Source organism: Apus apus, chromosome 1 (genome assembly GCF_020740795.1).
Source record: "Apus apus isolate bApuApu2 chromosome 1, bApuApu2.pri.cur, whole genome shotgun sequence".
Classification (NCBI taxonomy): domain Eukaryota; kingdom Metazoa; phylum Chordata; class Aves; order Apodiformes; family Apodidae; genus Apus; species Apus apus.
This window is the reverse complement of record NC_067282.1, coordinates 136,956,585-136,970,722: the sequence shown is the minus strand read 5'-3', so window position 1 is coordinate 136,970,722 and position 14,138 is coordinate 136,956,585. Positions and strand designations below refer to the sequence as shown.

The following is a 14,138-nucleotide window of genomic DNA, read 5'->3' as shown; positions in this document are numbered from 1 at the left end:
AGCGGGGCCGGCGAACAAGGCGGCTGCTGATTGGCGCCGGGCCTGCCAATCGGCGCCCGCTGCGCCCGGCGGCGGCGGCGGGGCGGGGGGGGCTGCGCGTTTCCGGAAGACGTGGCTGTAGCCGCCGCCGCCGCCGCTCGGCCCCGCCGCCACCATGATCTCCCTCTCGGACACCCAGAGTAAGGGTCGCCCCTCGCCGCCGGCAGCCCGCCGCGGGAGGCGGGGAGCGGGGCTGGGGGTGGCCGGGCCGCGGAGCGGGGATCCCCCGGGGGCTGCCGAGCAGCGCGGGGTGGGCCCGGCCCGCTGGCCGGTACCGGCTGAGCCCTCCCCTTTGTTGGTGCTCGTGGCGCGTGGGCTGCAGCCCGTGGAGAGGCCGTGCCTCGGGGCCCCGGGCCGGGCCGCTGTGGCGAGGCGGCCCTGCGGAGCGCTCCTCTCCTTCCCGGGCCGCGGGGAGGCGGCTCCCGGCTCTGAGCAGGAGTCCGAGTCGTGCGGGCGAGGAGGGGCCGTCGTCACCCTCGTCCTCCTTGCCCGGCGGCGGGCACCGGCGGGAAGCGGGGCAGGAGCGGAGCTCACCTGGCCCTGCCCAGCGGCATTAGGGGCTGTGAACACCGGCTGGCTTCGGTCTCGGGTCTGGCGGCCGTACGTGCGCTGCCGGGTGGAGCGGGAAGCGAGGTGGGCTGCGGGGAAGCGCCTGAAAGGGCCGCCGGTTTCCTCGCCTTGAGCCGCCGCTGCTGGTGGCGTTTGTCCCGGGCTGGGAGATCTTCCGTGCTGGGCTGTGGGGAGCTGCGCTGGGACGGTGGGAGAATGAATGAATGAAATGAACGGTGAATCAAAGTGAAAATTAGCTGAAGCCTTCTAGCTTTGCTCCGCGTGGGCGCCAGTGGTTTGGGCTCACTTAACAATACGTCAGTGATTCTACTGCATTTCTCTTAACTGATGCTGCAGTGAGTGCTTGCAGGTAGCACTGAGGGGTGTTAAGGTGAAAATACAAACATATTAAATTAAAGGAGTTAGTAAGAGTGTAAGGTGTGAGGTAAAGGAGACCCTTGAGTCTTTGATTTAAACTAACATATCCCGAAGGGAAATGAGCCTGCTTGATAAGCATTGCAGTGTCAGTTGTGGAGGAGGCTAAGTGTGAAAGATCTAGACACGAAAAAGGACTAAGTTTAATTGGATAGCAGGATTCTGAAAAAGGTATTGGAGAGCCAGTCAAGGCCAAGGATGAAGACAGGCAGAAAAGCAGGCTAGCAGCATTGCAGGTGAACGATGCCCTGAGAAATGCAGGTGCTTTGCACTGCTGCTAGGATCAGTATTAATCCTCTGGGCTAACTGTGAAATGTCTGATTGATTTAACCCTTGTAGGCTTTGCTTTTGCCTACTGCCCTGTCCTCTTGTCCAGAGTATTAATTGGGAAAAAAAACAACAATATTTTCAGAAAGAGGTTATCTCTATTCACTGTTTTTCCTGCTTCTTCATTTGGGACCTTTACCTAGCCAAGGCACCTATCAGAGCCAAGAGTAGTATGTAAGATACTGTGGGGTTCAGGGTTTGTGGGTTTTTTTGCTTTTTCACTGTTTTTCTGAAATTCTGAAGGTATTCCAACAAATGTTTTAAAACTTGCTCACTGCTGTCTGGAAAAATACGGAGTTTGCTATAAAGTCACTGGTGAAGTAGTGTAAAAAATAACTGGAGAGGACCACTGCATTAGTTGATGTATGAAAAGTTAAATTCGCAGCTGTAGTTTAGAATGCTTTTGAAATTATTCATTTGCAAAAGAATGCACTTTGTTTTTTTCTCAAATTAATTTTTCAATATTAAAAAATACTACTAGCAAAATAATAATGAAAATGGAAACTTAATACCATCATTTGAGAACCTATTGGGTGTTATTACATTCTTGTTTTCTACACAAAAGTTAGGAAAGACAATAAACATCCTCTGACTTTCACAAGCAACATATCTTTATTTTTAATTCTTATATTTACTACGCTGTTTTGATGTAGTGCTGAAATAATCTTGCACAGCTTATGGGGTTTCTGGAGAAATACTGAGAAAGCATTATTCCCTCTCCTCTGTAAATCATAATAATTAAAAAATGACATTAAACCACAAATAGTATATCTCACATGGATTAATATGAATTTCTGTATTTCTAGGTATTGAAATGTTGTGTTTGATTAAAATGGGAAGGCTCTTCTGGTGCAGGAGAAAGCATTTTAAAATAGTTTACACCCTTTATAAAAATGTCTAGTTCATGGTTGCAGAGTTTATGTACAAAATGCCAGGGGTTTTGGTGGGTTTTTTTCCTTCCCCTAAGAATGCTAGTGAAATATATTTCCAAACTCTGATATTAATCAAGTCAATAATACTTTCTGCTGAGACACTGGCTAATGAGAGTAATGGTCCTGGCCTATTAATGTTCTTTCAGCAGTAATTTTGGGATGATAAGAACAGTGTTTGGTGTTTTTTTTTCTCCTTTTTTTCCTCCACTAAGCAAAGAGTATGGAGGACTTCTAAAGTGAGTCTGAATCCATTGCAGCAGGAGGCAATTACAAATATGTTTGAAGTCAATACAGGAGAAGTGTCAGAGCAGTAATTGCAGCAGCTGTTGAGAGTTGGCCTCTGCCTTCTTGCTAGATCCCTGCTTTGTGCTATGTCTACAGGAGGAATTAATACTCCCTTCCCATGACTGCATATTTATCTTATTGGCAGCTGGTAATTCCTTTGGAGTCCCGCCTCCAAGTGTTTTCCTTCCAGGATACAGATTCTTTCTGTTCTAAAGTAAAGAGTACTAGAGAAAAGGGCAAATTGCAGTTGTTATGTTGCCTCCAGTCAGTAGAGTTTGCAATTCCATTTTTCACTGTGAATGGGTATTGAGAATGTCTGCAGCTAATCAATTGTAGCAGGTTACTTAGCAGTTTTAATTCTGGGTGAATTGCAGATGATGCCGTAGAACTACACAGTAAACACCATGCTGTCTGCTGCCTTGTTGAAGTTAGGGGAGTTGAGTGTTGCTGTAACAAATCCCTACTCTGAGCTGTTATGACACTTTGTTGCCATAACTAAATACAAATTCCAAAACAGGCAGAATAATGGCCTTTTACTCCTGAGCTCTTCAAGCAACACTAAACGATCAACTAGATCTACATTGCAGTCAAAAGTGCAGCTAAAGGACACTGAGATCTGGTGAACAGTTGCAGTGAAGGCCATGATGGGGTGGGTGGAGTATTTTTGTTTATTTGTTTCAGGCTGGATTATAGGGAACTACTGGGATCTTCAGTATACATACATATCCACACACACAGAGTCACAAAGTGGGCTGCCAGCCTGCCCGTGGTATGGCTGGTTTTGCTAGCTGTTTTAATGTATCCTGTAGGTTTCTAAATTCTCTGGTCACAGGAATAGCAGTAATGTAAAGGGGAGTGAATGCATTTTGCAGCTGTTGCTCCTGTTTCTGTTATTTCTCTGCTATTCAGTCTGCGTGATAGTCAAAGGAAGGCCTTGGAGGTTTAATTTTAAAAGCAAGATGTATTTTTAAGTATGGTCTTCACAATACCTCAGAAGCTATTGCCAAATGGTAGCTTTAATCATAGCTTGACGTTTCTGGCCCAGTTGCTCAAACAAGTCTTCCATCCTACTCTTGCCTTCCCAATATTTCTTAAGCAACTTCACAGATAAGCAGAATGCAGAGATATTCAATATCTACTAGCTTTTTCAAAACCAGCAGCTGGCTGGAGATCCAAGCCAGTGTGTTTTAATGGCCATCAGTGCAGAGGGCCTACAGCATTCAACTGCCTTGAGATCCATACAGAAGTTTGGGGAAGTGGGACTGCTGTGCAAGACTATGGGAGGTGGAATGTGAGGTCTTGGGAGGATGGGAAGGATCAGGTTACTTACATTGCTGTGCTAAACATCATGGGATAAAAGTTGAAAATGGAAAACAAAATTTCTTTATCTGTTCACAAAGCAGTCTCCTCTTCCATACTATCATAGCAGTAAATGAAAAGGGGTGTCTTTGCCCTGTATGTGTATACATGCATGCTTTTTTGTTGCATTCAATTCTGATGTATAGTTCCAAATAACACTTTTTTGATAAGCAGCTTCCAAAGATATGTCTTTTACTGAAGTAATTGGTATCTACAAGACTTACTGTATTTGTACACTCAGGAAAGCTTTTAGGTGGTCCACAATATAGGCTGAGTTTTCTATAAATTTGAAATGTCTGTAGATTGGACATTCTAAATTTTTCACTATTGTTATTAATGAGTTTTTCCTGGTACTGTATTTTGTTACATTCCTACATTTGTTTCCTTTTCAGAGATTGGAATGGGACTAACAGGCTTTGGAGTGTTTTTCCTTTTCTTTGGAATGATACTTTTCTTTGACAAAGCTCTTTTGGCCATTGGAAATGTAAGTGCCTGCTGTTTAGTCGTAGATTCCTCACTGCTAAGAATTAAGTATATGATATATTAAAAATAAATAAAAATAGAACGTTACCAATTTTAAACTGGATCACAAAAAATATTGTGGCAATTTGGTATAAAGGAAGAGTTATTCTCAGTGATAAGAGTGAATCATTTTTCCTGAGTAAAGAGGCAGCAGCTCACATCAACGTAAATGTCGTACCTCCAGGTCAGACCTGTGGTAGGTTGGTCAGACAAGAGGTAGCTTAGTCAACAGTAGTTATGGTGCTGCAAATAAGATTTTTAGATTCACTGGCATTACTAACACTTTCTATTTGTGATCTTTTAAGATAACTGTCCAATTTAAGTATCTGTTTGATAAGAATAGCGTTCTGTACATGCTATCAAATGTAGCTTTGCTGTGCTTTGTGAGGAAAGAAAGAAGCATGAATTCCTGATAGTCTGGGTATAGAAGAACCATTCACCCTTCACAGAGAGATTTAGTATCATCAGTTTTTACCACATTCAAATTGTCACTTAAAACAGGATAGAAAATAAATCCTAGTGCTGGTATACAAAATTCCCAATCAAAAGCAAATATAAAATGACAGGGTGTTTTCTGAATGTAATTTTTGTGCCTCTGCTCTTCTCAGTTTTGCCAGCCTGCCAAGAGCACAGCCTGGTAAGGGTTTGCATCCTCTGTTGCTGATGCCTTAAAGCCTGTGACGAAAATTGATCCGTTTCATCTGTAGCAGCAGAGTCAAATACTGAGATTCACTGAAGGAAAAGTCTAAAGCATATATATTAGAATGTGGGTGCATTAGTTGAAGCTTTGTTCTGAGCTATCAAGTGTATAGTGGAAGCATAAAATATAATGTAATGCTTATCTTTTATTTTCCTGATGTGAGGTGGAAATACAAGATCCTGTTTAGGGAAACTGATGAAAACATAGGTAGGAAGAGTCAATGACAGGCTGTGTGGTAACCAAAGACAATGCAAGAAAAAGTACTGTATCCTACAGGAAGTTTAGTTTAAAAAAAAAAAAGGCAGAAAGAGGAAAAAGTGGTAAGAAAACGCTTTATTAAATAACTTACCAAAAAAAAATTTAATCTATAATCTTGAGTAAATCCTCCTTTCAGCAAAAATGTTGCCCAGTGCCTACAAGCTGAAATAATTACAAGTGCTGTTGCTAAAGGACACTAAAAGTAGTTCTGACTAGTATGATAGCATTCAGTCTTTGCTGGAACTAATAAATGGTAGGAAGATGACACACAGTAAAAAAAGGAAGAAAAACAAACAAAGTAACTGATAGTACTCTTCAGCTGCTTTTCTTTTTGGCTTTGCATTGTTCAGTAGATCAGTACAAGCTATTGAAGATGTTCATGGTTCAGAACAGAGGTGCTTTTGTAACACATCTCAATTTTTAGGAACCTTTGCTGTCAGTGGTACTAAGCTTTAGCACTGCTTGTGGATAAGGATCGTACTTATGCTACAGGACAGATAACTGTTGTCACCAGGTCTTTTGACATGGTTGTATTTGTCAGAGATCACAAAGGTAGACTCTTTACTTTTTAAGCAGATGAGAGAAGAGTTTTGAAAGCTAGCTACAAATGCTTTGAGATGGACTTTACTACTGATTTTCTTTACTAAATTCCTTTTCGCCAAATATGTTTTGGTATTAAAAGAAATTGTACAAGAAATGCAACCAAATTTCATAGAATATATACATGTTTACGTCCTAAACTTAGAAAAAAGCTAATTATATTCCTCTCTTTTGTTGTTTTTTTGTCTTTTCTAGGTTTTATTTGTGGCTGGCTTGTCTTTTGTTATTGGTTTAGAAAGGACATTTAGATTCTTCTTTCAAAAACACAAAATGAAAGCTACAGGCTTTTTCCTGGGTGGTGTCCTCATAGTTCTCATTGGTTGGCCTTTAGTAGGAATGATCCTTGAAATTTATGGGTTCTTCCTATTATTCAGGTAAGACTTGTTTCAAAATACTTTTCTGTACTGGTGCATCTAGAAACAAATGTATTCGTTTTGTGCTGCTGCTTTACAGCAGACAAAACAGCATCCTTTAAATGTTTGCTTTTGATAGATTTAATATAAAGCTGTTGATTCACATTTGCAAGAAGCAGAAAGTTGGTAAGGATTTTTCCAAGACTCCTATCTGCTAATGTTTGTGAGGCATATATACACTGACTTTGGTAATGTTTATGTCTAACCAAATTGTGAAGATTAAAAGTATATGGGAGCACAAATGGTTGGCAGTGCCAGGTTTAAATCCTCCATCATTGAAAAGGCAACTTAGACACTTAGTATTTTTTTGGGTGCGGAGCTTGTTCTTCAAGAAATGGGGCAAAATACTGTATTACCAACATCCTAGGTCTGTAACCTTACCATTTCATTACTATGGTAGCCCAGTGAAAGATGTTTTCTGTCATGTTTCATTACACTTGTGCCCTAGTACAGTCAGAACTGATGGTTTTGGTTAGCATTATCTGGACTGAATTAAAGAAAGATGACAGTTCTTTTCAAACAGGAATCTTGATCCATGTTAGAGTTTTCAGAATGTCATTTAACTTTTTTATAAATATGATAGCAATAGTGAAAGAATTTTACTTGTTCCAACCTGTATATCTGTATTTTATCTTTATTTCCATCGTTGGAGATCCATAGTTAAGTATAGAACAAAGTATGCTAATAAGTAAGAAGGGAGGCTTTTAGTTGTTCTTTGGCTTCTGTTCAGATTAAGACTGTTCCATTAAGGCTTATTAATCTAATAACAGACCCCTAAAATATTTTTTAAGTGTTTAGCTCCTAGCTAAATGATACACTTTCTGTTAAATCAAAATCAAGCCACTGTTCTCATGGTGCCCATTCTTTCCACTCAGAAAAATTGTATGTTAATCTTGTATTTAGTTTACATGTTTAAAGAAAGGCTTAACTTGGCTTTTATTAGATGTTTCTTATTCATCTACTCCATTACTCTGAACTCTCTCACTGCAAGTGTTTTGAAAACCACGGTACTTTACTGAGTATAATACTTGCATGTAGTGCTTGGGTTTAATCAGCCAGTACAAAGCAAGCAGTGTGTTTCCAACCAAACACCCCTGCTTTTAAAATATCTTAAAAGAATTATAACTTACTATGGTTAAGCAGGTATGGTTATGGATTACCTATTGATACTAGCCAAGGGCTAGCAGGGTAATACAATGTTGAAGGGATTATAGAAGGTCACTAGGGCTGTTTTAGTCAGAAGAGTATCATAAGTTACAGATAATTCCAGGTGTGAATGTTTATCTATTTTAATTTAATACATCTCTAGGCCATCTTTTCTAGTGCTTAATAGTTCTTAGAATCTAACTCCCTTGTTGCAAAGTTAACAAGTTACTCCAAACAAAGCTCTTTTGCTTCAGTCTTGTTAATTTCAACCATTATCATGATGTTGGCAACTTCTTCCATATTGAAGAACTTAAAAATTGAGAGTTTCCTCAAGCATCATTTTATACAATTCCTTGGGATCCTACTGGTTGTTGCATAACACAAAACTTCCTGGTTGCCATTGGTCTCTGTAGTACATAATCTTCTTAAGCACAAGAAATACCAGATCAACTTATGCACCTTTTGTTTTTTTCTCACAGTGTTTTGTGAGAATGGGCATTTTCGTATATCTTAACGATTCTAGTCACATGGATTACCAGGACGTTTTTACAGAAAACCTTTATATTTATCAAGAACAATTTATCAGTTCTAGTAACTTCGACTGAGAGGAAGATCGCTCAAATGTAAACCACTGTCTTGTGCTTTTTTCAATCTCTTGATATTTAGACCACAGAACCAGTTCTATTAGGTGTTCAGATCTCTCTAGAATCTTTACTCATAGGTTGCTGTCTTGCGTATCTCAACTGCTTTTACACAGTCACCTTTCATACACCCTGCAGCAGTAATGGCAGAGCCCCTGTTGTCCACAAAGCAGCAGTTAGGTACTAGTGATCAAAAAAATTTAAATGACAGAATTGCAAGGATATTTTTTAAGGTGCATTTGACTGAAGTGAGAGACAATTATTATTTTACTCTGGTTTAAATCTAGAGTGTCTTTCGCTTCTTGTCTCTATTTAACATGCTACCACAAGTTTTCCATCAGAGGTCTTGTCTTTTGCTATACATTCATATGCCCAGATTGCTTTCCATGGAGAAGGCTATTTTGGGATAGTATCTCTTGTACTCTCTGCTGCTTTTGGCGCCTTGTTTAGACTACAGGCATCCGAAGTTATGGCTGACAATATTGTCCTGGCTATACTGACTATTCCCTATTCTTGGCTACACGAGTTATTTTAGTCTGTTGCAAGTGGTTTTTGTGTGCCCTGCATCACATCTTACTGGACCGCTGAAATTTTCTGATTTTTAAAAGCAAAAGCAACTCTCCTGTAAAAACTTTATTATCCAGCAAATTACACAGTGTAGTGAAAAAGATTATGAGTTGTGAAACTTTACTCTTACACTGTTGCTGAAGTCTAATTACATGTTAATCCTTATTCTACATGAGGAATGTATAGATCAATAAGAGAGAATTCAGAATGCCACCACTGGCTGAATTGCTGCAGTTTACTGCAAACAGCTGAGGTGTTGCCATAGAAAATTTGTTTTCTTGCTGCAGAGATGAAGTGAGCAGTGCAGGGGACTACACCATAGCAGCTATGCTGAGCAACATCCCCTGGCTCGTGATTAAAATCCCTGACTTTACATAAATTTGGCAAACCAGTGAATACACAATTCTGTCATGCTTAATTTTCTTTAATGCCAAGAGTATCATGTGGTTTCCAAGGGAATTACTCTGAGTTAACTTCAGTTGCTTTTAGATTGGGTATTGCAAGAATGTATTTTGTATAATACGAAAATAAATTGTCTCAAAATATGTATGGTAATTTTGAGAAGTTAGTTGGAAGCATGGTTCTGTTGACTAAGCTGGGTATTCTTATTTCTGAAGAGTTCACTGAGGTTGCCAGCTATGAAGAAAATTAAGTCAGTTTAAAAATTAGGTGCTTATTTCCTGGTTTTTTTCCCTTTCCCTGCTGAGTGTATGTTGATATATTTGGTAAAATTAATGTGCTGCTAGCAAGCAATAAGATTTTTGTAATACTGGTTTAAAAATACCTCCTATTTCTTAGTTTTATAGCAACATGATAATAGTTTAATTATAAAAGCTAATACAATTTTCTGATATCTTACCTAAAGGGGGTTCTTTCCTGTGGTGGTTGGCTTTATTAGAAGAGTTCCAGTTCTTGGATATCTCTTGAATTTACCTGGTATAAGCTCGGTAAGTGTTTGGTACTTCATACAAAATTTGAAGCTTGTACTGTTTTTTATTCCGTTGTTATAGCAGTAGTAGAAATGCATCAGAAGTAAAGCAAATACAATTTAGAGTAGTGCTTTTGAGTGTATTTCTGTGTAGTTCTTGCATCATACAGATAGCCTGCATTCCCAGTGAGGGACTTCTAGGTGTAAGAGGAACAAAAGGACACCTTTGCAGAATCTGCCCCTGATTAAACGTTGTGAAATGGACAGAGCCCTGGATTGTGATGCAGAATGCTGGGCTTCTGCCTCCTGCTTCACTCTTGGCCCTAGGTGACGAGATAGGTGAATCGTGCCACTGTTCTGTGCCCCTTCTCTCTGTGTGATGAGGAGGACACTGTTCTTCTTTGTGTAGTATTAGCATTTGTTTATGAAAAGTGGCCTGTAAAACCAAAACCAGTTCAGTTCAATGTTAGGGTGCAACTTGTATGATGAATGCAGAAACTCTCATGAGGCATAATCATTCATCAGGTGTGTTTATGAAGGACCACTGCACCAAATGACATCTTGCTATTTGCTAAGATTTTTTTTTTTTAATGCAGTTTTCTATTTTCTTAACCAAACAGCCAGGGATTTGAGGACAATTAAGAGGTGCTAGAAAGGTGGTAATCTAGAGCATTTCAGTCAACTACTTTTACTGTGCAAGTTTCTATATGTATTTTAACGCAAGCATTTCTAACCCTAGTTTTGAAAGCAAGTTTTAATAGTTACTACTAACAAATTATTATGGGATATAACTTAGATGTGCACCATCTGTTTTGTAAAAATTAGTGTTCAAGGTAATCTCTTCCAATCTTAGGCCAAGTTCTGGCTCATAATTCGTGATCAATTGAATGTTTAATTTGTCAATTGATCTTACTTTAGTCACATTTAATTTGATCATAATGGGGTTAAATCTTGCTTTAAAAAGATAATTGTTAATGTTTTATTCAAAGCCTACGTAGGCTCAGAAGAGAATCCACAGTAATGGTCAGTTGAATTATCTTACTTGGTCTACTAATGCATGTATGGCTGATACTATATTGTTTTGTTTTAATCATTAAGCTAGCAGTGTTACCTGCATTCCTCTATTTCCTTTTTCATTCTGTTGCATCTTCATGTTGCACTGTTAATGTCTATATGAGAAAAACATGTCATGCAGAAACACAATTGCAATGTAAGATTTTTAGTTTTCACAAACTTAAGTCATGAGACCTTGGTGAGTACTATTTGACTCATTTTTAGTTGCATACTAACTGCAATTAGCAAGTAGTATTTGAGAGTAACTTCACTGTACATGAGTGTCATGCAACTTAAAACCTTTCTTGTCTTCTTTTCTACAGCTTGTAGATAAAGTTGGAGAAAGCAACAACATGGTATAATGACAAAAGGGCAGAAGACTGATTCTAAACTTACTGTATTATTTATGAAATCCTTTTGAAGAATACTCAGCACAAAGATTATGTTGTGTTCAAAGGAAAAGCTTGTTACATTCTTTACATAACAGTTTAATTTAAAATGTATAGTCAACATTATACATTAGAAAGGAAGCTCAGCAAGTATGCTTCTAGGAAAGTAACTCCAGAGTTCAGGAAGTAAACTGAAGAGGTGAAAGTCGTGGAATAACCCAGGTTACAACTGTTAAAGACTATTTCTGTTGGTTTTGGAAAACATTCTAGAGGCAGTGAACCCTTGTGGAACTAACAGTGCCTGTACTTTACCTCCTTATTTTGAAGGTGCAGTAGAGCAAACAGGCCTACATTTTTAAGGGTGACCCAAACTTATCCAACCCTCTGCTTGCTATCCTCAGAATGCAAAAAAACAGAGAGAAAACTTCTTGTGTAACAAGATAATGCGTTTTTGCATGAAGGTTAAGATGACTATTCATCTTTAAGTGTATTATGACAAAAAAAAAAGGAAACCCTACACGGTTCTGTTTGTAAGCATTTTTGTAAATATGTGGCTGAAATAAAACATTGTTATCTTAATGTTTCAAAGCCAGATATAAGTTGATTGTATTTGCCTTCCATTTTGGAATATGCAAAAGGTCAATCTTTAGTAACTTCAGTCTTAAATGTTGGTTCTGAACATGTACGGCTCAACAGGGAACTCTGGAAACTGACTTGCACTCCTTCCAGTTTGTTCTCCTTGAGTCATGTGTGTTACATGTGCATCCTGATAAGAATGTAGCCCCTTGTCACTAACATGAAATCTTTGAAATATGCTTAGTTCACAGAAAAATGCATTTGGTTAAGGTGCTGATGTGAACCCTGTGAATTGTATCTTCTCGAAATTTGAACCTTTGTTTTTAAATAGTTTGAAGCTGAAGTTTCTTTGTTTACTCTGGAACTACAAATTTATTTTTTACAGTAATAAAATTAAGACTTAAAGTTCTGTGTATGTGAGTCTTTGGGGAGAAAGTTGAGCTAATGGGGCTAACTAAAGATCAAGTGCCAATCTCCATATGTTTTGTAACTTGTTACTTGGGTTATCTTCAAATAATGTAAAACTTCTATCAGTCACAACTACAACTTTGCTAGAAGATCTTGGCTAACCTGGAATAAATGTCCCCTACTGATGCAAGGGTCACTTTTCTGCTTCTATTGGAATGTTAAACATTGTGCACTTTCAATAGATTTAGTTACATAGTGTCCTCACCTAAGAAAATATGACCATTAAGTTAATTGTATATGTGCAGACTTTGGGGGTTTCTGTTGTTTTTAACTTTCTCTTCACTTAAATGTAAACCTAAAAAATTTACCAAAATGGAATATTAGTAATTCAAGTATTTATGTAGTCTTAAAGATCTAATGACTGTTTTGTTCTTTATTGTGCAGTTAAAATTGGTATTTTCCAAAATAACTTCTAAGTTAGGAAGAGTCCTTGTATACCAACTCTTTTGGAAGTTGCTATGAAGTTTGTTTATATTGGACATTTTCATTACAACTGTATAGTAGCCACAATCTACTATTCCAGATTTATAATTTCCTTCCTTCTCAAACATGAACAAAAAGATTCTGTGAAAGAAAAAAAAAAAAGCCATTATATTTACAATAAATAGCATCTGAAAAATCAGTGGTTTTATTTTGCAGTTTACAAAAATTGGCTATATTTGTCTGATGGCATGTGTATTATAGTTTACAGATGGGACTAAATATGACTTGTGGCTTCTACCTCAAGAAATGAACCCATTTTAACTGCTTCTGTAGATCTGCTGTTTGTTAAAATGACTTGAGAATAACACTACAGCAGTTTAGCAAACTCTCCTTGTTTGCTTTGGTAGAGCACTAGTCTACTGTGGGAATCAAGTACTGTTGAAAGCAAACTGTTCATCATTTACATTAGAAGTGACTTACCTTAAGATTTTTGTTCTTGTCTTGAAAAATAATATGATGGGAAAGGTGGGTTGTACCATGTGACTATGGAGCTCTAACTGAAAGCAAATTGCTTTGTAAGCCTAAGTGCTCCATCAATAAGAAATCTGATTATATTTTTCAGAGGTGACAAATGTGTTGCTGTATATGATCTTTTAGCCTTCTGAAATGCCAGAATATAGGCAGTTCATCTCACTTCTGTTTAATTGTTTTAAATCAAAAGTCATTTTTTGTCAAATGTGAACTGTTTTGAAAAGCGCCTGAGGGAACAAAATTGTATATTGAATTTAGCATAGTCTTTATCTCTCAAGGTAACATTATCTTTGAGACAGTTTTGCCGAGATAAATGTTGATCACAGCAAAAGTCAAAACAACTTAGCCTTAAAGTGTTTCTGTTGTAAAAATATCTTTAACAGAAACATGCTTAGAAAATATCCCCTTTTAAATGTAGTTTGTAATTGCTGCTTTGAAAAGCTGAAGGATGGATCTTATTCTGAGCAAATGAATATTGTAAATATCCTTGTCATACCTTGAATAAATGGGTACCTTTTTTCTATAATTTGTATTTGTGTCTCTTTGCATACACATTAGTGTTTTTACAACTTTTCCTTCCCAAAGGTTAGGGAGTTCATGCTGTTGCTGCTTTTCTATCTTGCACTGTTGTGATTTTTGTAGTAAATAGAGTCTTTGATTAATCTTAAATGGAGAGATTTCCTCTCTTTCTTACCATAAACCTTTTAATAAAAACATTCCCCTAGTTATTCAGGTCCCAGTTTCAAACATCACACGAAAGTGTAGAAATCACAGTTATGTGAAAAATAGTTTATTTGTTGCTTTTTTGAGGAAGTAACTGAAACTTCAGGAGAAAAAGGGCACATGTCTAGAACTTAGAGCAGGTTCTAGTTCCTGTGCTTTCAGCTTAGTTTGAGGATATGAGCATAAGTTCTCTGTATTCAAGAGTGCTGTGATAACATAATTCTGTGGTGCTCTGTAAGCTTGGGATTTTCACAGGGGGAGTAGAACAGCAAAT

The 14,138-nt window shown here is 38.2% G+C and overlaps 1 protein-coding gene across 2 annotated transcripts; it reads left to right on the top strand.

The window, feature by feature from the left end:
- The first annotated feature begins 104 nt into the window (after window positions 1-104).
- GOLT1B (golgi transport 1B) lies at window positions 105-13,667 on the top strand. 2 transcript variants are annotated; one of them, XM_051643863.1, is made up of 6 exons: window positions 105-179; window positions 4,319-4,410; window positions 6,202-6,380; window positions 9,639-9,720; window positions 10,691-10,724; window positions 11,078-11,116. In XM_051643863.1, exons 1-5 carry the CDS (start codon window positions 155-157, stop codon window positions 10,697-10,699), a joined length of 387 nt encoding a protein of 128 aa, XP_051499823.1. In that variant the 5' UTR covers window positions 105-154; the 3' UTR covers window positions 10,700-10,724; window positions 11,078-11,116. The 2 variants fall into 2 exon arrangements, with proteins under 2 accessions (XP_051499823.1, XP_051499819.1); XM_051643859.1 differs by lacking the exon at window positions 10,691-10,724 and having other exon boundaries at window positions 11,078-13,667.
- Window positions 13,668-14,138: the final 471 nt, after the last annotated feature.

Excerpts from the sequence above, each read along its gene's own strand:
- GOLT1B (XM_051643859.1), top strand. The coding sequence starts at position 155 with ATGATCTCCCTCTCGGACACCCAGA. Across the intron at positions 4,411-6,201 it reads CTCTTTTGGCCATTGGAAAT|GTTTTATTTGTGGCTGGCTT; the intron begins GTAAGTGCCTGC and ends TGTCTTTTCTAG. Across the intron at positions 9,721-11,077 it reads ATTTACCTGGTATAAGCTCG|CTTGTAGATAAAGTTGGAGA; the intron begins GTAAGTGTTTGG and ends TCTTTTCTACAG.